The sequence below is a fragment of the Vombatus ursinus genome, unplaced genomic scaffold (genome assembly GCF_900497805.2).
Source record: "Vombatus ursinus unplaced genomic scaffold, bare-nosed wombat genome assembly UNPS02005459.1, whole genome shotgun sequence".
Taxonomy (NCBI): Eukaryota; Metazoa; Chordata; class Mammalia; order Diprotodontia; family Vombatidae; genus Vombatus; species Vombatus ursinus.
Genome location: NW_020945237.1, coordinates 14718428 through 14742437, shown reverse-complemented (window position 1 = coordinate 14742437; position 24010 = coordinate 14718428). Strand labels below are relative to the sequence as shown.

Here is a 24010-nt window from a genome sequence, read left to right as displayed (position 1 = left end):
ATATCTGGAAATGGAAGAGGTTAACTAGATGACCCCTGAGTTCCCTTCCAGCTGTACATCTACGATCCGATGGTAATGATGATGTTGTTGATGATAGCTAATAAGGCACTTGAAGGTAAGCAGTACTTAAGAGATGGGAAGAGGCTATCAGGGTCCAAGTTTATTACATGGCAACCAGTGTTCTCTCAACTCTCTTCTTTCTCTTTTCTAACCTGCCTTGCACATAAATGCTCCATAAATGTTGAACTTGATGTGAATGGCAATTGAAAAGGTTAAGGGGGGAAAACAAAGGCTTTGTCTCCCTACCCCACTTTCCTGCCTCCTTTGGTGAGTTGCCTCTCTACATTAGATTGCAAGCTCCTTGAGGGCAGGGATTGGTTTTCTTTTTATTATTGCATCCCCAGTGCTTAACACAGTACCTGGTACACAGTAGGTGCTTAATCAATGTCTATTGGATTGGATCATATCCCTATACCGACTGGTAAACTTGTTGAGGGAAGGAATTCTATCTTAGTTCAACTCTGCACCTTCTCCAGTACACAGAACAGATTGAATTGTATTAAAAGTTAACAGAAATGGGCAGCTAGGTGGTGAAGTGGATAGAGCTCTGGCCTTGGAGTTGGGAGGACCTGAGTTCAAATTCGGTCTCAGACACTTGACACTTACTAGCTGTGTGACCCTGGGCGAGTCACTTAACTCTGATTGCCTCACCAAAAAGAAAAAAAAGTCAACAGAAACAACTCACTCAGAAAAGAAGTGGAGGCCAACCCAGCAACCCTCTCTCTTACGTTGTATGCTTTCTCCTGTTTCGATGGTCAGCTTATTGGTATATGAAACTATCTTTGAGAATGCAGGTATTTATTGAGTGTCATTCAACATTGGAAAACAGTTCTACGCTCATCTGGCTTCATCAGTTTGGATGAAAATTTCTGTCGACTTACAATTACTCAGGTGGTTTAGTGTGTGGTCCAGTCTCTTGTAGCAATGAATGACACACACTTCAGAAATAAGTCATTTGTCTCCCAACGATTAGAAAAGAATCTAAAAACAAGGCCTTGGAACCCATAATTGACACCATCTATGCTATTTCCAAGTCTAATGAAAGGAGCACCAAATTTTGAATGAATAAAAGCATGTTCAGGAAATTCAGTTTGTGGGCTTTGACGGTGATTTATATATTTTCTATAACAATCATAATGAATTGTTAAGGTGATTTATAGTTTTATAACAGCTGGACACACACACACAAACACACACACACACACACACACACACACACACACCTCTATTTTAAAAAACCCAGGGAAAGCAGAAGTTGATGGGGGCTACATACAATAACATACAGAATTGTGCAGACCCAAAAATCCAGCACAAGGTGACTGATCCATCTTACTTCACTAAGGACAGCCACAAACTACTAGGTAGAAAAAAGCTGGGTGACAAGCCTGTCAATCATAGGTCTATCAAAAGCGCTGGTATTTATGTAGCATTTTAAGGTTTGTAAAGTGCTTAACCTGTGTTAACTCATTTGGTCAAAAAAGCCACTCTGGCCACCACTCCTTTACATATGTTGTTTCTCCTAACAGAATGTAAGCTTCTTGACAACAGTGATTATCTTGCTTTTTGCATTTATATGCTTAGTGCTTAATAGGGTGCCTGACACACAGCAAGCACTTAATAAATGCTTTTTCATTTATTTGCTCCTAAGAAAACATGTAATAATAGCTAACATTTATGTAGCCCTTTAAAGTTCACAAAGTACTTTTACTTAAAAATATGTCATTTAATTTCATGCCAGCCACTGAAGTATGTTGTACAGGGAATATCACTCACATTTTACAGATGAAAAGAACAAAACTCTGAAAAGTTTAGGGATTTATTTGCCCCCGATCACACTGCTAGTGTCAGGGTTAAGATTCGAACCCGCAATTCTCCTGACTCCAAATGCAGCATTCGTTCCCCTAAACCATGTTTTATCTCTTCAGATTTTGAGACGATAAGTTTTAACTTGGTTTAAACGTCAGCGCCACACTGTTGATACAAAATCTCTCTCCAGTAGGTTCAGGCCCATCTGGAAACACATGGCCCAAGTGAGCTTCACACTGCCAAAGAAAAACTCATCATTAGTAACCAGAAGTGCTCTGCAGCCTCTCTGAAGATAAAAAGAGTCAGCGCTTTTTACACAAATGTTTAGTGATGTCTTTTGTTGTCGTATCACCTTTGTTTCCAAATATATTCCTTCCTGCAGGAGTGTGCTGTTAAATATTTAACAATCAGCTCTCCAAAAACCCAACACACTTTTGATTTGTATCATTAACAATTTCCCCATCACTTCCTTAAGTCTAGACATTCACCAAAACAATAAATCAAGCTATGATTTGTAGCATTTGTCGATTTCTGAGGTGTAAGTGCTCACACTGAAAATTTGATAATAGGCTCTTTCAAGGAATTATTTCCTCTAGCAAGTGAGTCATCCCTTGGCACAAAGATTAAACAAAAAAAAGAGGAAAACAGTTCAACAATAGCAAGTGACACATCAACTCTATCTGACGATATGTGCAATATTCCACCCACATAGCCCTTTGCCTCTGCAATGAAGAGAGGGAGGTGAAGATTTCAATTTTTTTTTCATGGCTAAGATTGTTCATTTTGATTTATGTAAATGATAATTGCACGTTTTTGTCATAGAAAAAGGCCTGACTGTGGAGAATAGAGGGAAATTAACTTAAAGGATAGAGAACTTAAAGGACTTTATAGAATATCTGGTACCACCCCAATATTTTATAGTGTTTGGTAAACCTGGGCACTGTATCTAAGGGAGTTGTTGTTATTGTCATCATCATAATCATTATCATTGTGGTTGTCATCACCATCATCATCATCAATGAATAAAACGAGATTCATAGCGATGAAGTGAATTTCCTAAAGTTACTAATACACACAGACGCCAAGGGGCAGAGTCATGAATTGCTACCTAGGTCCTTTATTTCCAAATCTAGTTCTCTAATGCGACTTGCTACCTAATGTATATCTTAAAAAGCAAATGCTATCCCATCAGCCTTCCCCTATGGGAATCCTTTCACCAAAGCAGACTGAAACATTCAGGATGGTTCCTGAGACACCTAATGGTTAAGTGCTCAGGGTCACACAGCTACTGTTAGAGGTAAGACTTGAACCCAGGTCCTTCTGCTTCTAAGCTCAGCACTCTAGCCAACATGCCACCTACTACCATCTCTAAATCCTCAGGACTACCTCAAAAAAGATTCAAATAGAAGCCATGTGCCTTAAAAAGGCTAAATCAACTGACCACAGCAGACAGATGTTTTTGAAACCTACACATTTACAAAGAATGGTTCAGCAGAAAAGATAGATTGATAAATGTGCAGTCATAGCACCTGAATTTAAATCTTGGTTCTGCCTGATATTACCTGAGTGATCACAGGAAAGTCATTTAACTTCTCTTGGTCACATATCAAATAGAGGCAATTTATATAGCATTTACTATGTACAAGGCACTGGAGGTGCTGTGCTAATTGGCTCAGTCTCCCTATCTGTAAAAGAAGGGGGTTGGATTAGCTGACTATTACACTGTGAGCTTTTTGAGAATAAGGGTTGGCTTTTGCCTTTCTTTGTATCCCCAGGGTTTAGTGCAGTGTCTGGCATGTCATGGGCACTTAATAAATGTTTACTAAGCCCCATACCTTAAGTCTCTACATTTATGATCCTATGTTCTCTTTAGTACATTCTTCTTAACTGAACTGTAATGCTTTACTCAATCCAATTACCTTTAATATTTTCCTTTTGGTCTTTCAAAGTACTTAACAACATGATATCCTTCCTGGTGGCAAGATGGTGCCATGGATAGCAAGCCAGGCTCATAGGTAGGAAGATTTGGGTTCAAATTCTACCTTTGAACACATATTAGCTGTACAATCCTGGACAAGTCACTTGTCTCAGCACCCCCAGGGAGCTCTCTCAGAGCCCTCCATTGCAGAACAGATGACTGACATATTTCTGAAGGGGTCTCCTTTATCTAGAGTTTGCTACACCAGTGGAACCACAGATCTAACCACAGATCTAGACCAAAAGTAAAATAAAAGAGGCAGGCTACGTGGTGCAGTGGATAGAGCACTGGCCCTCAAGTCAGGAGGACCTGAGTTCAAATCCAGCCTCAGACCAAACACTTCACACTTACTAGCTGTGTGACCCTGGGCAAGTCACTTAACCTCAACTGCCTAAAAAAATAAAAAAAAGTTAAACGAACATAACCTCACCTTCAGGGTCCTTTACTGCATCTAAACCTTACTTTGACACTATTTGCTATTTTAAAAAAAAGTATTTAAGGAATAATTCCCCCTTTGAAGACTAGTTTTTATTTTTGTCTTCATCTTCCCAGTACTTAGCACAATGCCTGACATCAAGTAAGTGCTTAATAACTGGTTTTTTTTTTTTCCGAGTGGAAATGAATTTCCAGAATGCTACAGACTTCCATGAGAGCTCTCATTAACAGAAGGAATTGAGCACAAAAGCTAAGAACTGTCTCTTCATTTTAAAAAAATGCCATTTGCGTCCAGCCGGGGTTCTTAACCTCTTTTGTGAATATGGCCCCCTTCTCACAAGAATGTTTTTAAATGCTTAAAATAAAATTCACAGGATTACAAAGGGAATCAATTATGTTGTAATACAGTTATCAGAGTATGAAAAAAGTTCAAGCCCAATTTAGGAACTCCTGGTCTACAGTTTGCTTTCTTAGAATCTTAAGTCTGATTTCTTTTCTGGTTATCTATTGGCTTGTCTGTATGGCTTTGCAAGATTTCCTTATAGCTGCTAAACATTACCCATTTTCTAGCCCCTATAAAGGAATCTCTAATTGTTCACATGACCCTCGGTTAAGGCAGATGAGAGAGAAGATTCTACTATAGCACAGATGAAGATGGCAATATCTCATGCTTATACTCTCATAAAGTCAGCTATAGCTTCTTTCTCCTAGTAATTCTGCATACTCCTCTTTAATGCTAGTATGAAGGCATAGATACCTTGGCAAAGCCTTCATCCTAGTTATTTATCCTTAACTAATCCCAGGGGACAAGGAGAGGTGGAAGGGGTCACTTTAATTTCCTGTCCATTCCCAAACCTGATTCCGATTCTGTTCCTCCCCCACCTTGGGAAGGCTGAAGCTGGAAAGATGGAGGCTTGAGAAAGTGCCTCAGGAAGATTGTGGTTTTGCTTCCAATCTTGAGAACCATGTAAGAGGGGCTGCAATTATTCAAATGTTTTTATTCTGAACTTAAGGGACACCAAACAAAACAATCATTTCAGAATTACTTTTTAAGTTGATAACTGATGAAAAATGTTTTAAGTAGTTACAAGATAGCTCCTGTGATCTGATGATAAGAACTGGGAATGTCAACAAAAACGGCTGGAAGAAAATACTCCTTTTGACTTCCGGGTAACTTTAAAGCAAACTTACCTGTTTGCAAACAACCTCTACCCGAGCTGTTGTCCGGGAGTAGTCAGGCCGCCTCAGGATGCTGGTTTCACTTTCATCAGAGCCAGATGCACCATGAGCCTCTGTGAATGAAGGCCACCCGGTGCCCGAGCAGAATTTTTTTTCAGAACTGCAGAACAGATCAACAATGATCAAAACTGTTATTAAGTAGTCCACTGTTCCCATGCAAAGCATGTTCTGCTGGCTCATTTTGCCAACCAAAAGAAAACCCCCAAAATGAAATCCTATTTCCTCTCCCTGGCCCAAACCAGTTTCCTCTTGTACTACTGAAAAGCAGCATGGCATAGTTAGTGCTAGAACTTGGGTTCAAATTCTAGGCAATATAGTGTGGAGAACTCTGGGCTTGGAGTCAGATTCTGTCTCAGACACTTAGCAGCTGTGTTATCCTGGGCAAGTCATCTACCCTCTGTTTGCCTCAGTTTCTTCATCTATAAAAATCAAGGGTTGAATTCGATGACCTCTGAGGTCCCTTACAGCTCTAAATCTATGCTCCTGAGTCTTGCCTTTTATTATATACCCGCCATGTAATCATGGTCAAGTTACTTAACCTCCTCATTTTCCAAGGTATGTCTTTAAGACTCTAACTTATTAACGAGCAGAATGTGGCCAATCTGCATCAGTGAAGGGAATGATCTCACAGGTCAGAACAAAAACGATCCCCTTCCAAACATTAATACTGCTAGGTAAATCATTGAGTGTTACTTTGACACTAAGATCTAGCTCAACATCATATAATAGTTACATTTACAGTATCTTGACATGTTGGGGGATATTTCTGCTTTTGAAACTACTGACTGGATATTGGCATGACAGATATTAACATTTATGGGAAAACCAGAGGTAAGGAGGGCAGGAAGATTTGTTCCCTTAGTTTTCAGTAAATCAAACCAGTAAGAAACTTGACTGTGAGAAAGTAATATGTTTTAAAATGCCCTTTTTATTAAAAGAGAGACAGAAACAGGATACTTCTTTTTAGTGATCAAATAATTCCACACATGGTCTATTCCTTTCTTACAAACTCAGAGGAGTTCAGAGTGTGATCCCATAGAGCACCAGCAGCTATAAGCCCCACTGTGTGATGAAACATGCCAGAGATGGGAAACATGGTTTATTATTTTATTAGTTGTGTGACCCTGGGCAAGTCAACTAATCTCCATCTGCCTCGGTCTCCTCAAGCATAAAATGGGATAACAATAGGAACTATGTCCCAGGGTTATTATGAAGATTCAAATAAGATAATATTTGTAAAGCACTTAGCATAGTGCCTGACACATAGCACATGCTTCTTATGTCTTTCCTTCCTTCCTCTCTCCCTCTCTCCCTTCCTTCCTTCCTCCCTTCTTCCCTCCCTCTTTCCTCCCTCCTTCACTTCCTCCATTCTTTCCTTCCTCCCTTTCTCCTCCCTCCCTCCATCCCTTCTTTCCTCCCTTCCTTCCTTTCTTGCTTCATCCTTCCTTCCCTCCCTCCATCTATATGCCTACTATTTCTCAAAACAAAAAGTATTCTAAGACACAACATTCATCTGATCCTATCTGGTCTAGGAAAAAAAAAAGACCCAGGAGATGTTCTGTTATCACGGCCCTCCCCTGCCCAAGTATTCTATATTGACTCATGTTTGCTGATATTTACTAAGAAAATTCATCTTATTACACTATGGTTTCATAAATGATAAATCGTACTGATCGTTAAGGCTTGTGTACTAGAGAGAAACAGTTGTAAATAATTCTTAATTCCAAAATAATAATAAAAAGCCAATTTTCTAAAGTTAACAGTTTTATGGGATTAAGTCCTTTGTAGACATAATTAGCAGAATCTAGATATATACCCTAGTGGGACAGGCCCAAATTGCACAAACAGATAAACAACCTGATTTAGGAGGTTTTAAAATTTAAGAGCATTTAGAAAAGTCGATTCCTACATTTAAGTGACTGGCACATTTTAACTAACACAAAGTAAGAAATAGGAGTATTCTGGACCTATCCCTACTTATTCTTAATTTATTTTTAATTTCAAACTCTAGCAACTCTCTACTCCCCCAAATCAATACACAGTGACACCTAGTGGTACATGGTAAAACTCACATCTCAGAAAATTTTCCATTAATTTTATGGAATTCACAACAGGGTTTTAAGCAGTATCTTTTACTTGCTTACCCCATATATAAGAGCAGGATGATTTGAAACCAAAGTTAAGGGAAATTTTCAGTTCATATCTATTTTAAGGAGAACTTTCTTTTTTAATTGTGAAATATGTTTCATGACCCCAAGATAATTCAAGGAGAGTTCAATATAACTTTACACTTACTGAAAACAAAACAGATTTTCATGAGCACTTCAAAAGACTGTTACACAACCCTATGAAGCAAGACTCTAGATCCCCCTGACCATTCATTACTTTTCCCTAAGCTTACAAATAAATTAAGAGTTCCCAGACTTGAATTTGGGTAAATTGGGGGCTGCCAAAGAAGTCACTCAATGTTCAAGCTAATGATTGCACGGTGTTATGAATGAGTCTGGAATGTCAAGGACTTCTTGTTTGGGATGGGATCAGGAAAAGAGGGCAGAGTGATTAGTTCTCACTGTTAGGGTTGGATAGACAGCCCATGGTCATTCATTCATCCAATAAACATTTATTAAAGGCTATTGTCATGGTTCAAGCCAATTTCTATGGTTGACTATGGGTCAAGTGGGACATCTTGAATCTAAATCCTAGCCCAGCTTGGAAATTTGCCTACAAAGTGGATGGGAAGATAAACATGAACAAAAGGTACCAAGGCTGAAACTTAAGTCTAAGCCAAGCTTTGTATTCCATTTCTTCTTCTCTGCCTTTATAAAAGGGACCACTTTTTCATTTGCCTTTTTAACATGTACACCTGTACAGTTGACTTTCTTACAGGTTTACTCTAATGTAAATTTAGTGAACATATTATCCTTTCCATCCTGTATCTTCTTTTGACACACCTCTCTAGAGAATGGAAGCCGTGTGTGTGTGTGTGTGTGTGTGTGTGTGTGTGTGTGTGTGTGTGTGTAGGTTTTACTTCTTTATAGAGAAATACTTTCCCCAGACTTTGCAAAACCAGATACTTCAAAGAAAACCAATTCCCAATAAAATCAAAACTACACAAAAACTGTCAGAAAAGCTTCTTTCATTTCGAAAAAGAAGAAAAAGGGGGGGGGAATATTAGCAAGATCCAGACCTCACACAAAACACCTAGAAAAATTTTGACTATTGAAAATTTCAATTTTTCAATTTCAATTTTTCAAATTGTTTATTTTTTAATACAAAGTGGCATCAGCTTCTTTCATCTATTGTCTTTAGTCTACGGTACAATGAAGTTGTCCACCTATGTTGAGCTAATATCTATGAAAGAGCTATTTAGCTTTGAAGTATATATCTAGTTTTCCTGGTCTACAAGGTAGCATTAACCATGCCTACCTTCTGAGTAGCTTCTTTCCTGACAGGATAAGCGTGATTGCTAAGAGTGATTTTGGAGATGCCAGCATGTGCAGCAATCCTGAACTGTCAATCACTAGTAGCATACCTATGATCTCCCCTGCTAAGTTAAAGTGCATGACTTGAATCAGTGTGAACAAATGCTCTTCTAACATCTGTTTCTGTTTCTGTGGAGAAACAGCCTTCAGCATGGAAACTGTAAGAGGGAATCTCAACTTAATGAGCTGTAGAAGAGAGACGATAATAATAATAGCTAACATTTAGATAGTATTTACTATAACCCTGGGAAGTAGGTGCTATTATTATCCTTATATTACAGATGAGGAAACTGAGGCAAAAAGAGGTTAAGTGGCTTGCCCAAGGCCACATAGCTGGCAAGTGGCTGAGGCTGGGTTTGAACTCAGGTCTTCCTCTTGAGTTCTAGTGCTCTAATCATTGAGACACTTCGCTGACATTAAGTGGAAAGATTTCTGGATCTGGAGTCACAATACTTGGGTTCAAGACTTGGCTCTTCCTCTTACAACTTGAATAGTCTTAACCTCTTTGGGTCTCAGTTTTTTCATCTATAAAAAGAAGTGGATGAACTAGATGACCTTCTAGGCCCCTTCCAGTTCTAAATCTCTAATACTAAAATAGTGTCCAGTTATGAAGGGCAGACTAAGAGACTCAGGATGGTGAGAATATTTAAAAAGATATAAATGTTTCAAAGCATTATAAAATATAAAATAGATAATTTTGATTATTTAAAATTAAAAAGTTTTTGCACAAACAAAACCAATGCAACTAAAATTATAAGGAAAGCAGAAAACTAGGGAAAAATTTTGCAATTATCTCTGATAAAGGCCTCATTTCTCAAATATATAGAGAACTGAGTCAAATTTATAAAAATGCAGGTCATTCCCCAGTTGATAAACAGTTAAAGGATGTGAAAAGGCAGTTTTCAGACAAAGAAATCAAAGCTATCTATAGTCATATGAAAAAATGCTCTAAATCACTATTGATCAGAGAAATGCAAATTAAAACAACTCTGAGGTACCACCTCACACTTATTGGAGTGGCTAATATGACAAAAAAGGAAAATGTTGGGTATTGGAGGGAATGTAGGAAAACTGGAACATTGATACACTGTTGGTGGAGTGGTGACCTGATCCAACTATTCTGGGAGACTTTCAGAGCTTTCTTTCTATTTGGAGAATTTGGCATATCCTCTTCCCCCTTTCATTACTTTCTCTCTCCAGCTTCACTATCGTTCTTCAGTCAAAGTGAGAGAGCTGTAAGACAATAAATAGCCTCTTCTCCAGACCAAGTTTGAAACCCCATATTTCTGGAGATGACTCCATTCTTCATATTAGTTGAGAGATTATCTGTGCGGTCCCAACCAAAAGAACTTTAACTTTCAAATGAAGATCCAATAGGTAGTTAATTCTTCCCTTTCCCTCCAAATCTTTTGTGAGTTCATCCTTAAATGCTATCTTTGTTCACCTAACAGCCCTAGAAGCATGTGAATATTTATCTAACTACTTTGTTTTTTCTTGCTCATATGGACATTTACCTTTCTTAATTTTCTTTTCTTTAATGAGTTTGCATGTCAAATACCTTGCTTATCCTTGGGTTCCTCAGAAGAACAAACTTAATTTCTTCCCTTTTGCTAATATTTCATTCTTTTGCATTTACAGTTAAGGTTAACTTTGCAGGGTATGTTATTCTGGAATAAAAATTGATTTCCTTTGCTTTTTAGAATATCATATTTTAATGTTTTCCTTTTGTTTCTTGCATACAAGTGATAGCCTTCAATGATTCTGACTTTTCTCTGGTATGTGAAGGGATTCTGCTTGACTGCTTACAAGATTTTTTTTGTTTGTTTGTTTAATATTAGATTTCTGGAATTTGACAGTGATGGTTCCAGGTAAGCTTTCTTTCTCTAGATGGTCGAGGAATCGACTGGTCTGTATATTTACCCTATGTTTCTAACACTTTTGGAATACTTTCTAGCATGATTTCCTAAAGCTTGATATTCAGAATTTTTATTTTATTATCTCTCCCACCCCCCCCCCCAGAACTGTGATTCTCCAATTATCTGGATGCATTTTATCCTCAAAGTTTGTTGTGTTGGCTTGTAGAAAGGTCAGTTTTCTACCAATCTTCTAGTCTTTTTATTTTGATATAACAATCTTTCTTCCATTTTTGCATTTTCTGTTCTCTTTTTTCCCCCCAGAGAATCTACTGTTTTGGAGAGATTCTCCATGCTTTGTCCTTATCTAGTCTCATCCGTCTTACTGATTTCTTTTCTTTGACACCTCTAGTTCTATTTCTTCCACTAATTCTTTTACTGTTCTCCTGAATCACTGTGGAGCTTCTTGCATTTTTTCACAACTTCTGGGAAGTCTCATGGTAATTGTTGCTGTACATTTCTTCTCATATGGGGTTTTTGAATCACTTCTTTCATTCCATTTATTTATTCATTATATTGGAGACTCCTTTGGGCTGTGTGCCCACTTTAATTAGTATCTCTGCTGGGTTTTTTTTGGGGGGGGGCAATTTTCTTGCAATGAGTTTTTTTTTCCCGCCCCTGCTCTGTTGTTGGTTACTACTCTTGTTCTATTTGTTGCATTTCTTGCTATTTGGAAAGATATTGGAGGTGGGGGGTGAGGAGGGAATGATCTAGGCTTAACTTAACATCATGAGTCCTCAGCTACCTTGAGAGAAATCCTCAGACGCTAGACCTTGTGGCTAGCATTCATATAATACTCTGAGGTTTGCAAAACACATTATATACATTATCTCAAACTCCCCGCTGCCTGAAGCAGCCTTTTTTCCAGTTTTTGTCTGAACTAATTAATAAAGTTTTCCCTAATATCTAGCCTGAAATTTGCTTTTGTGCAGCTTCACATTTCTCTTGATTTTGCCTGCGGGACCAAGAAGAGCAAGTCTAATCTTTCCTTTGTAGCCATGACATCTATCCTCCATCTTATTTTTTCCAGACTAAACAACCCCAGTTCTTCCACTTCTCTCTAGAATAGCATTTTCTCAAGTCCCCTCACCATTCTAGTCATCCTCCTTTTGAAATATTCAGCTTGTCAATGTCCTTCCTAATATGTGGTTAGCATCCCTGAGCCTTAGTTTTCTTCCCTGTAAAACTGGGCTGGGGCAGGCTAGGTGGTACAGGGGATAGAGCACCTGCCCTGAAGTCAGTTAGAGGAGCTGCACAAGAAAGGAAAACATCTTTGAAGTTCTCCTTAACTTATCTCATCTATTCATGGATCTCTTTGGCATACTAGGGAAGTCTAGAGATTCCTTTTCAGAATAATGTTTTTAAATAATTGAAGGAAATGCTAAAATTCAGTTAGAAGTTAGTGAAAGTAAAGATGCAATTTTTCCCCGCCCAAGTCCATGGATTTCATGCCCCCCTCCCACATATCCCGAGGGTTCATGGATACCAGGTTATCAATTCCTGCTCTGCTCAAATTCTCCCTGTTATTTACAGCAACTCCCAGATTTGGGTAAGATTTGGAGTTCAAATCTGGCTTCAAACCAAACACTTGACACTTAATAGCTGTGTGACCCTGGGCAAGTCACTTAACACCAATTGCCTAAAAAAGAAAAAAAACAAAAAAAAAACCTGGGCCACCAGCTCAGCTAACTTTTGAGGGCTGCTGAAAAGATCAAATGAAATAAAATAAGTGAAAGCAATTTGTGGACCATAAACCACTCTGGAGAAGGAAGAGGTCACTAATTAATAGCTTCCATTCGTAGCATATTCATTTCCAAGCAATTCCACATACATCATCTCATTTGATCTTGCACAAAAATACTGTTGTTGCTGAGCTACGCAGGTCAGCTATGATCATCCATGAATTGACCAACTAATAGCTATTAATCGGAGGTTTGGCAAGAATCCTCCTTATATAAATGAGGAAATCGAGTCTCGGAGAAGTTGAGATTTGTACAGGGTCTCAGAGTTTATAATTCCCCACTGAATGCTCAGTACTGCACTAAGTGCTGTGGGAACACAGATATGGTTCTCAACCCTTAAGTACCATAGACAAAGCCAGAAAAGAACTTTAACGTCATCTAAGTCTTTCATTTCACAGGAGAGGAAACTAGGGTCCAAAGAATGACTTGCCAAAGATAATACTAGTAGCAGAACAGAGACTCAAATTCAAGTCTCCTGATTCTGAATTCAGTGTTCGCTCCATTACACCGTGATTGTTCCACAATCTGATTGGGGCAGAATTAACCAACAACAGGGAATAACCTGAGAACAATTAAGAGTTGAGTAGCTAGAGTTACAGAAAACCTTACCTACTCTTAGTTCTCACTCTGCTGACGGAGTTAAATTGACAACCCATTCAAGGAAAGACTCCTTAACTTACCTCATCTATGTTCAAGCATATTGTTAAAAAGAAAAAAAATCTAATCAACATGCAGTAGCAAATCAAGCCTTTTAAAAATCTGCTAAACACGTTCTTTATTTTCCTGCCTCTCTGACAAGCAGGATCCTGCTAAAACTCTGCACTTGTCAGTATGCACATCTCATTGGCATTTTTTAAATCTAGAGATGTTCTGGTGCTCAAGACATGTTTCTCCATCTTTATGAGACCTTAGGTCTCTGGGATAACCAATGTCAATGGCACTGTGGAAATATGATTTGCAAATTGTGTAAAAATTAACCTATTTAGCCTCAATTACCTCACATCATTTTAGGGCTGACTGCCATCTCAGATCATCTCTCACAAGTCACTGATGGGGTAAATGAATCCAGGCAGAGGCCTGACTATCAACGAGAATGAAGGAAAAATCAATCCTAATCTCCATTCATCCTTTGATGGCAGGGGTCTGGCCTTCCCCAAGTCCTAATGCAGCCCACATTAGCTACAGTGCTGGAAAACCCAATCTGTTCAAGGCTAAGGGGACATAATGAAGTACTGTCTAATGGGAGATTCACAGAGCTGGCTTGATTTATATTTTATTCTAAACCAATTTAGAGGAGATGCACAAGAAAGGAAAACATCTTTGAAGTTCTAAAAAACAGGACTTCAAAGATGTTTTCCTTTCTTGTTCATCTAATCTACTTTTTTTTAGACTGTTTCCTGCATGTCTAAACAAAAAGCCTTTGTTGTGAGAGTTCAGATCCTGATTCACTTAAAAGAGGCTTTGAAATCAAGGGACAATTTAATTTACTTTTAACTCTATAGAAAAGGGCATGGTATTCACCACTGTCAAGTACTTTGGGGAATCTATTCTCAGAAAATACTACATTTCTTAAATTAAGTTATAAACCCATTTTCTCCAATAGGGCTACCATTTTCATCTCATGGTAATGGAGCATTATGCAATTTTTCCCCATATTTTTTTTTATTAAAAAAAATTCTCCTGGCTTTGTCTTCAGGTGTCCACTAATATCACTTATTTGTACTTTATAATTATGGGACACATAGAAGGAAAAACACAAAGTTAGACTAAAAATAATCATAGGTCCACATTTTACAATAATATGTTACAAAATTATATTATTTGCTTTCAGCAGAGGTTCTTAATTTTTTATGTTTTTCATGGATTCTTTTATTCATGGATCCCTTTGGTATGCTAGGGAAGTCTAGAGATTCCTTTACAGAATAATGTTTTTAAATAATTGAAGGAAATGCTAAAATTCACTTAGAGGTTAGTGAAAGTAAAGACGCAATTTTTTCCCCACCTAACTCCATGGATTTCAAGTCCCCCTCCCACATATCCTGAGGGTTCCTGGACACCAGGCTATCAATTCCTGCTCTGCTCAAATTCTCTCTGTTACTTACAGCAACTCCCAGATTTGGGTAATTAAAAAAAAAAAAGTCTTCAAGTCTTTGGGCATTGACTTCAGGCAGTGCTGCACACTGTACCAAGTAGGGTTTGGAGCATGCAGAGCTTTGCAGGTATGGCGAGCTCTCCTCTCCCCTCTCCTTCTTACCTGAACAGTGGGCTGTCACAGCAAACACAGTGATACATTCCTGGCTCTGCATTATTCAAAAGGACTCCACTGAAGGGCTGCAAAATAAAGAAAGGCTGTTGCTTTCTAGGCTCCATGTCAAGAACAAGCTCTACAGTATCATATTGAAAAAGCAGAGACAAGTCTTAAAATGAAGGCCACAACTCCAAAACAGGCCCACACCTCTAGGAATCCCTGTGCCAACCTGACAGGCAACCCAAATATTCCAGGTGAGAAAATTGCATCGGGCTTCTCTAGAAGACGCTGGCAGGCTTATTTACAGCTCAGTCTTTATTGTGCCAAATATTCAAATTACTGCATTAATAATGCTTTGTATTTATATAACACCTTTCATCCAAGAACTTCAAAGTGTTTAAAAAAGCAGGAGACCAAAGTCTCATCCTCTGCAACTGTATAAGGTTTCAGCCTCCATTCCAAAGGAGCTAATTCAATAGCGATCTACTCTACTGGCTGAAGCACTTTGAAATCCCCAATTAAAGTGGGAATATAAATGTATAAAGGCATAGCTCAGTGGGGAGGGGAGAAAGTGCTTTGTCTTTAATATGCTCCATGTGACATTTGAGATACAGTACACTTTAAACATGTTAAATATGAGGCTGGGCTCTCCTCGTGACCATGCTGGCCATGTCCCAATTGAAAAGCAAGTCTTTCTGGAACTTTGTATCCCCAGTGCCTGGCCCATAGTAGATGTTTAATAAAAGCTAGCTGATTGACTTGGTAGCTGCATTAACTAAATGTAATCTGGCTTTATAACTTTAAAAAGAATTCAATATGGAACCAGAGAACCGTTGAGGCACGGGAGAAACTGAGTCAATAATTAAAGAAACACATTATGGTGACTGCACGTTGGAGCCCGTCTTTGTCAATTCTTTTGGCCACCTCTTCCCTCCTTTGAATCCTTCTACTCTTTACTAGTTGCTCTAGAAACACTCAGTTACTAGCCCAGGGCTAGGTGAGAACTATGAATACTATGTAACAGAAAGTTTGGATCCAGTCCCACCAGGCTAGCCAAAAGTCCTAAAGTGAAATCACTAGCAGCCGTGGGAAATCAAACTTGGGGCTTCAGAGCTTCTCGTGTGTTTCGGACTCAGAAAACTCAAAGGTCAAACACCCAGACTCCCTATGGTAGTTTTACCACCGTGCTTTGTAGTGTTCTGCATAAAGCACAATTTCAAATTAACCTAGTGAGAAGACCATCTGGGCACATTTGGACTTTTTCCCTCTGCTAACCCTAAAATTAGCTGTAGAAATCAGAGCTAACCCTTTTGCCAAGAGGATCTGGCACCTTGCTTTATGGGCAGTCCCACCCTGAGCTTTTACCAGGAGCACTGATTGGCATCTGTAATGAAGGGAAGTTTCTTGAATTTGTGGCACTCGGGCCTGGGTTTATAAAATGTAGTAAAATGCATTTTTATTTGCATTTTAAAAAATACCCAACCTGCACACTTCAGCAACCAGAATATACCCTTCCTATCTGCCTATCCAAATATTACTCATTCTTCAGGACAAAACTAAACTAGAACCTCCTTCTTCATTTTTCTCTGGCTCACAGTCATCTCTCTCTATAATGATGTCCTACACTATGTAACCTCACCCTATAACATCCATCATGCGCTACCTTATATTGTCATTTAAGGTTCAATTGTGTATGACTGATCTCCTCAAATTGAGTGTAAGCTCCTTAAAGGCAAGAACTGCCTGGCTGGTACTTCTTTGGTTTTTATGAGGATTAGATGGAGATAATGTCCCTAAGACACTTTCTTTAAACCTTCAAGTACTATAGAAATGTCAGCTATCATCATAATTATCATTCCATGATGTACAAAAGTACTTGGTAAGTCTTAAGTGCTATATAAGCTATTAGGATTGTAGGCTTTCTGGATATTTATTTAATAAATCTCATCAGGGGCTCACAAGTTGGACACACTTTTTTTTAACATGTAGAATATGGAAAAGGATCGATTCCAAAAGGATTTGCGACATGAGTTCAGATTATAGACTTTGCTCATTTTGTAAAATAGCCAAACACACAGGGTGTGTTATATATGCCATCTGCCTGAGAAACCCACAAATTTATTCTACTAAACATCTGGCAGCTCATCTCCAGTATCTAATACACACACCAAACGTTGTCTGGCAAATGGGCCCAGGAGCCCTGGGGGTGGCAGTGTCTCTCGGACCACTGTGTGCCCGGCTTCCAGCCTTCATGGCCATCAACCAGGGAAGCGATTCCTGTGGAGAAGGGGCTAGGCAATCCTTCCAACTGCCAACCAACTGCATGCCACACACAGGGCAGGCATGCCAGCCTAGCTAAAGCAGCAAGGAGAGAGAGAGAGAGAGAGAGACAGAGGCAGAGACAGAGACAGAGACAAAGAGAAGACAGAGAGACAGAGAGAGAAGAGACAGAGACAGAGAGAGACACACAGAGAGAAGAGAGACAGAGACAGAGAGAGAAACAGACACAGAGAGAAAGAGACAGAGACAAAGAGAAGAGAGAGAAACAGAGAGACAGGGAGACAGAGAGAGACAGACAGAGACAGGGACAGGGAGAGATGAGGCAGCATGGGCCAGGCATGTCAAACCACCACCACTACCTTGACTGCTCTCTCCCCTTGGGGTCCTTGATGGAGACAGTCCAGGACTCAGCCCCAGAGCCCTGGGCATATCAGTGCTTCCAGCCCAGTGCCCTCAGCCTTCATTGTGGGAAGTTAACCCCTGTGGAGTTGCAGCCTGGCAACTGCTTCTGTAGGGGCTACAGCCACAGTTAATGATGACCCAGAAAAGGGTTCTTGCCACCAAAGTCCTTAGCACTGTCAAATGATTCAATGTTAGAAACTGATATGATTTATCAGTGGAGATGACAATAAAGAAGATGCATCACCATCTGCTTTCCTTCTGCCCTGTAAGAACCATGGGACCTTTCCATCTGACTTGCAGCTGAAACCTTCCATATGCCTTGTCCTCCCCCATTGTTGTGGGGATCCTTGAGAGCAGGGATTGTCTTATTTTTCTATGTGTATCCCCAATGTTTTGTCCATACTAAGGGCTTAGTAAATGCTTTATTCATTCATTCACCCATTCATTCTGTACCTGAGAATTGAGCCTGGCTTAATAAACTCTGGAAGCACCCCAAAGTACCCAGAAGACAATTATAACTTGTGACTCACTTGTGCTTCGGGAGGCACCACCCCTAAACCTCTGGGAGTGGTGGACAAGGTATGGCAGTTTTATTAATTACCTGTCTTGTAAAATTTTCTCTTGAAATACCCCTCAAGCATTCAAAAGTCTACAGTAGATGAATCAGGCCAGAGGAGACCATTTCAGCAACAGAGTGGGTGGTGATGCTGCTATAAAAATAATAATCATCATCATTTCATTCACCACAAAAACATGGTGGGTATTTTTATCCCATTTTATTGCTGAGGAAATGAGATTCAAGACACTTGACCCAGGTCTCACTACTTAAATGGACTAGCTAGGACTAGAATTTAATTCAGAATGCATTTACTCGATATCCACTATGTGAGGGGAACTATGCCAGGCACAGACCTGGAATCAACCTCTACTCTCAGCCAGCTGGTACAGTGGGTAGAACAGAAGACTTAGAGACAGGAGGACCTAAGTTCAAATCCTGCTTCAGATACTCAGTAGCTGTGTGACCTTGGACAAGTCATCTAATCTTGCCCGGCCTCAGTTTCCCCATCTGTAAAACAGGGAGAATAACAGCACCTACCTCACGGAACTGTTATGAAGATCAAACGGGATAACATATGTAAGGCACTTTGTAAATTTTAAAGTACTATGTAAATAGTAGCTATTATTATTTATCACTGTTTTCAAGTCCAGGGTTCTTTCTATTGTAAAGTACAGCATACCTAAATAGATAGTCACAGGCAAATAAAGGCAAAACTACAGATATATTACAGCCTTCCTATGACACTGCCTTGATCTGAGCCACTACTTAATTAGGCTGACCCTTCAGATGTTCAGTACCTAAATCTAATTAGACAGTCTCTATCCCAGAATCTTATGAGGAAAATATTAGTTTACATTGTTTTGGATAGATTATAGACAGAGGCAGAGAAGAATAACTCACATTTATATATCACTTGAAGGTTTACAATGCACTTACTCCAAGTATTATTCTGATCCCTGTTTTATAGATGTGGTGGAGATAAAAGCTCAGAGAGAATGACTTGCATGTGACCACATAGCTAAAAATGGGAAGAGTCAGGATTCAGATAGAAGTCCTGAACTCCATTCATCACATCATCCTTCCCCAAAAATGGATCAGAATTGAACTGGATGAAAAGATGTTTCTAGTAGGAATACAGATAAATAATCTCTCTTAGGAGATGATCAAATGCTTAGATTGTTTTATTAGACAAAGATTTCTCCCATCTTGGGTCTGAGGAGAGGTAATCTGGCACAAGAAGAGGCAGTGTAACATCCTCAAGATTGGGTCTGGAATCGGAAGAGCTCAATTTGAAGCCCAGTTCTGCTACTTATTTATTTATGTGGCCACAGGCAAGCTTGGGTCTCAGTTTCCTCATCTGTAAACTGAGAAGGTTGAACTAGATGTCCTCTAGGGTCCGGTCCAGATATATATTCCATGATCTCATGGCACAGTGGAAAGGGAATGGGATTTGGGGTCGAAGGACCTGGATATGAATTCTGGATTTGGGGCTTTGACCTTCAAGCCAGATTGCCTCTCTGAGCCTCAGTTTCCCCATTTGTCAAATGAGATGACTGAACTTGATGATCCGTTAAGGTCCCCTTCAGCTCTAAGCCTAGGATCCTATCATCTATTTCTCTCTTCCCTCCCTTCTGAGCTTCCTTCCCCCTATCCCTCCCTGCCCATATGAAGCAGTTTACCAGTTCCGTTCCCTTTTCTCTAGTGACGTAGTACTGCTCTGGAGTCAATTTCTTTTTCCAGTCAGTGGCTGGCTCACCATGCTTGTTGAGAGACCCTATATTATTTTAAAGAAGAACATTTTTAAAAAAGCATGATTCATTTTAATTTTTGCTTTCCCCCCCATTGGTCTTATATAGCATACTATTAATCATCTCGTGGAAAAGCAAAGAGACATTCAGTTCCTTTCTTCCCAGATTCTCACCCTCCACAGTGACTGGGGACGCTGCACAAAATGATTTGAGAGATTCATTGGTTTAATGAGAAATTTAATAACAAGCAGGAGTCCAGTTGTCCATCCCTGCTAGAGGCAGCTGGAGGTGGTGGCGGGGGGGAGTAGGGGAAAGATTCATTGCTGCAGTTAGATACTAAAAACAGCTAAATAAATCCTGACTGAGCATCTAAGGGTAGCACTTGACCCTTTCTGTTCTCTTATTGGTTCCAAAGAAATATTTCCTATCTTGGGTTTAGCTAGGAACTATCACAAGAGATTCTATAGAAAGATAACTCGGAGTTGCTATACATTCCTATTGCCCTTCAAAAACTAACCATGGCTTTGTTCACTGAGGGTAGATTGAGGGCAACTGGGAAGGAGTCACTATAGGGGAGAGAGAGAGAGATGGAGACAGAGGCATAGAGAAAGAGATATGGAGAAAGAGGGGGATGGAGAGAGAGAGAGAGAGAGAGAGAGAGAGAGAGAGAGAGAGAGAGCGAGAGGAGATTGAAGGCACAAGCTTCTAGAGGAGATGGGAGAGCTGTTGTTCCTTCTTCATTTTCAAATAGAACCAATAACATCACAGGTGATGTCTTGACTCACTGATGAATTGGACTTAAGTGAGACAGGGTTGCACAAAGTCATCACCCTCACTCTCTCTTCCAGAGTCACTGAAGTCCAGTGGCAAGACAAAAGTCAAGATGATAGTGATGTCCTGGGATGCAGTGGATGACCTTGGCATCTCTGATGTCTGACCAAGCTCTAAGTGCTCCATAACGGCCTTCATGGCCATTGGAACAAATTGTTCTAATCCACCCATTCTGCCTGGGGAGGTCTTCATGTGCTTGGAGTAGACATCCCCCTAAATCACCAATGGGTTTGAGGCCCGTCGGTTATCCTCCACCTAGTTTAGCCCAGCTACTGAGACGGTTTTACTGGGGAGGGGGGGAGAGAAGGAGGTGACTGCTGAACATACTATAACTCCTTGGAACCACAGGTGAGAACTGAGTGCCAGGTGGACATCAAAGGTGAATGAGCAGCCCTGAAAAAGGTTCACAAGCCCTCACACAGAAATGCTACTCCTCCCTGAGCACTCCATACACCTCCAATAGGAGATCACAGCACCAAAGGCCAAAGAGGAGGGGTTGGTCTTGGAAAGGAAAAAGTCTACTTCTTTCTCAGAGACTGGCTCAAAGGAGGAGAGAATAAGGGCTGACAACTGAGAAAATTTGAAGTGTAGACTTGGGAAGAAGAGGAAGTTTGAGATTCTGAGGTCAGTCTCACAAATCTCTCCTACAAAAAAAAATTGGAGAAGATTCATTTCTACTGTGCAGCTATTCTCTGCAAGTGAAGTTTACTCACTGTCCATTTACAGGCTGTGTCATTGGTCATCAATGGGTACAGTAGGCAGGTAGGGAGCAAGGTTAATAGATCCAGTTAATTCCCAATAATTAATCTGTGTATTATCTAGTAGTATTTTTTTGGCTTCGTAATCTCTTCTCCCTGCCACCATGTATTTGGGGCATTCTGCCCTTATCCCTTATGCAAATTGGTGTTGACTCAGGACCATAGGGCTACAGGTGGAAGGATACTTAGAGGACCTTCTCACCCAACCCCCTCATTCTACAATGAAGAAGCTAAGACCCAGAGAAATGAAGTAATTAGTCAAGCTCACGTGGGTTACAGAAGCTGAGTCAGGATTTGAGCCCAGATTTCTGGAATCTAGAAAGGAATATAGCTTCCATCAGCCTTCTGTCCCAAGATGAAAATTGCCTAGAGGGCACCAAATAGTTAAGTGACTTGTCTAGGCTCACAGACACTGTATATTTAAAGCAGAACTTGAGCTCATCTCCCTGAGAATGTTTCTCAACCAAAGCACAACAATTTGGAAGGCGAGTCTGCTAACAGATATGTAATCCCAAGTCAAATGCATTTGTTAATTTTGAACAATCTATGTTTCTGGATCAATTCTGTCCTCTTTTATTAGCTCAGATGATAATTAAGTATTAAGTTCTGGGACCTCTGCAACTTGCTCAATTATATACACACATTTAACAGGAGGATAAGATAGAGGCTCCAGAGAAAATTAGACCCATTTCCACACCCTCTGGCTATACAGGTGTAACTCACTCAAAGTAAAGTTATGTGTAGGTATAATGATTGAAAATGGAATTATATTTTTATGTGATGTGGAAGAGGGTACAACGTAAGAGAACCTTGAGACGAAATTTCCTAAAAAGCAGAGAAATCTTTCTATAGCACAAATTACTGCTCTGTAATTCCCCTACTGCTTGTGTGTAATAGTGGGTAGGGAGCTGGCCTGAGAGAAAGAAGTCCTGCCTCTGACCCTAAGGCAGAGGCTGAGTGACCTTGGGCAAGTCACTTAACTTTCTAAGACTCTAAGATAAAGAACAGCTACCAAAAATGCATTGGTACAGGGCAGGAGTGGGAACCTGTGGCCTTGAGGCCACATGTGGCTTTCTAGGTCCTCAAGTGCCGCCCTTTGACTGAACTCAAACTTCACAGACCATGAAGGGCCTGTACCAATGAAATCACAAGTCTAGTTTTTTAAAAAATCCTCTACTATATAAACGGAAGGGTTTGAATATTGTCTTTTCTTCAAATTTGCCATAATGAAATTGGCACTTTTCTTTTTGGATTTTGGAGTTGATTTAGCAGCTGAAAGCACCACACTGGTCATTCCTATTTACAAAACAGATCAAAGTTCAACAAAATCTTCCTTCTCGTGACCACTAAGATTCTAAAGCATTTATGCATAGCTTCACAAATGAAAGGTTAAACAGAATATTTATAGATTGAACAAAAATTTTCTAAACATTTATAGATTAGAACACAATCATACTCCAAGAACTGCTAAAAAAATAAAAACAAAACAATCAGCTTTCGTCTTTCTTACCAAAACACCTCATTTAATGTGCTAAAATTAGCCTAAATCACTAATGCTCAGTTTAGTGTCATTTTAGAATCACGGATTCTTAGAGCTAGAAATGACCTCAAAGATCATCTACTCCAATACCCTGCTGGAGGTATAAATCTCATCTATCATCCACAGAACCCCTTATCTCTCTGCAGATGATTCCTAGATCTAGGTAGCCAGCCTAGTCTCTCTCCTAACCTCCAACTCCATATCACAAACTGTTTATTAGGCATTTTGAGCTGGATATCCTCTTGGCATTTCAAGTACACATGCCCCAAACAGAACTCATTTTCCCACAAACCCACCTATTTTCTGCACTTACCTGTCATTGCTGAGGTCCCTGACATTCTTTCAGTAACTAAAGTTTCAAACCTTGGTTTCATGTTTCAGTCTTCACTCTCACTCATCCCACAGAGTCAATCAGTTGCCAAATCTTGTTTTTTCTCACTCTAAGATGTTTCTCAAACTCACATGACCACCAATCATCATCTCTTGTTTCTACCATTGTGGTAGCTTCCTTTTTGGTATTCTGGTCTTCTCTCCCCACTCCAATCCATGTTCCACATAGCGACCAAAGAAATTTTCCTAAAGGACAGGTCTGACCACATTATCCCCCTATTCAATAAACTCCGGTTGCTCTCCATTACGTCTAGTGTCAAATATAAGCTCTTCCGTCTGGCATTGAAAGTTCTTCACAACCTGGCCCCTTACCACCTTTCTAGTCATTTTACATATTACTCCCTTCTGCACACTGGAGTCCAGCTGTTCAGAACATGTGATACTCCATCTCCTTTGCCCTGGCTGTCTTCCAGGCCTAAAATGCACTCCCTTCTCACCTCAGCCTCTTGGGATTCCTAATTTCCTTCAAGACCAAGCTGGGATGCCATCTTGTCATCTACATGAAGCCTGTCCTAAAACATATAAGCATTTTGTATATATCTATTATCTATCTATCTATCTATCTATCTATCTATCTATCTATCTATCTATCTATCTAT

General features: G+C 39.7%; 1 protein-coding gene across 1 annotated transcript in view; it reads right to left on the bottom strand.

The window, feature by feature from the left end:
- Window positions 1–1858: 1858 nt before the first annotated feature.
- The window catches only part of MSRB2 (methionine sulfoxide reductase B2), a 23926-nt gene continuing 1774 nt past the window's right edge, over window positions 1859–24010 (bottom strand). Inside the window, exons 2-5 of the mRNA XM_027847943.1 lie at window positions 19824–19918; window positions 14910–14986; window positions 5471–5618; window positions 1859–2102 (exon numbers count right to left, since the gene is read on the bottom strand). Coding sequence (XP_027703744.1) covers window positions 2004–2102; window positions 5471–5618; window positions 14910–14986; window positions 19824–19918 — 419 coding nt within the window. The 3' untranslated portion in view covers window positions 1859–2003. The remainder of the gene's footprint in view (window positions 2103–5470; window positions 5619–14909; window positions 14987–19823; window positions 19919–24010) is intronic.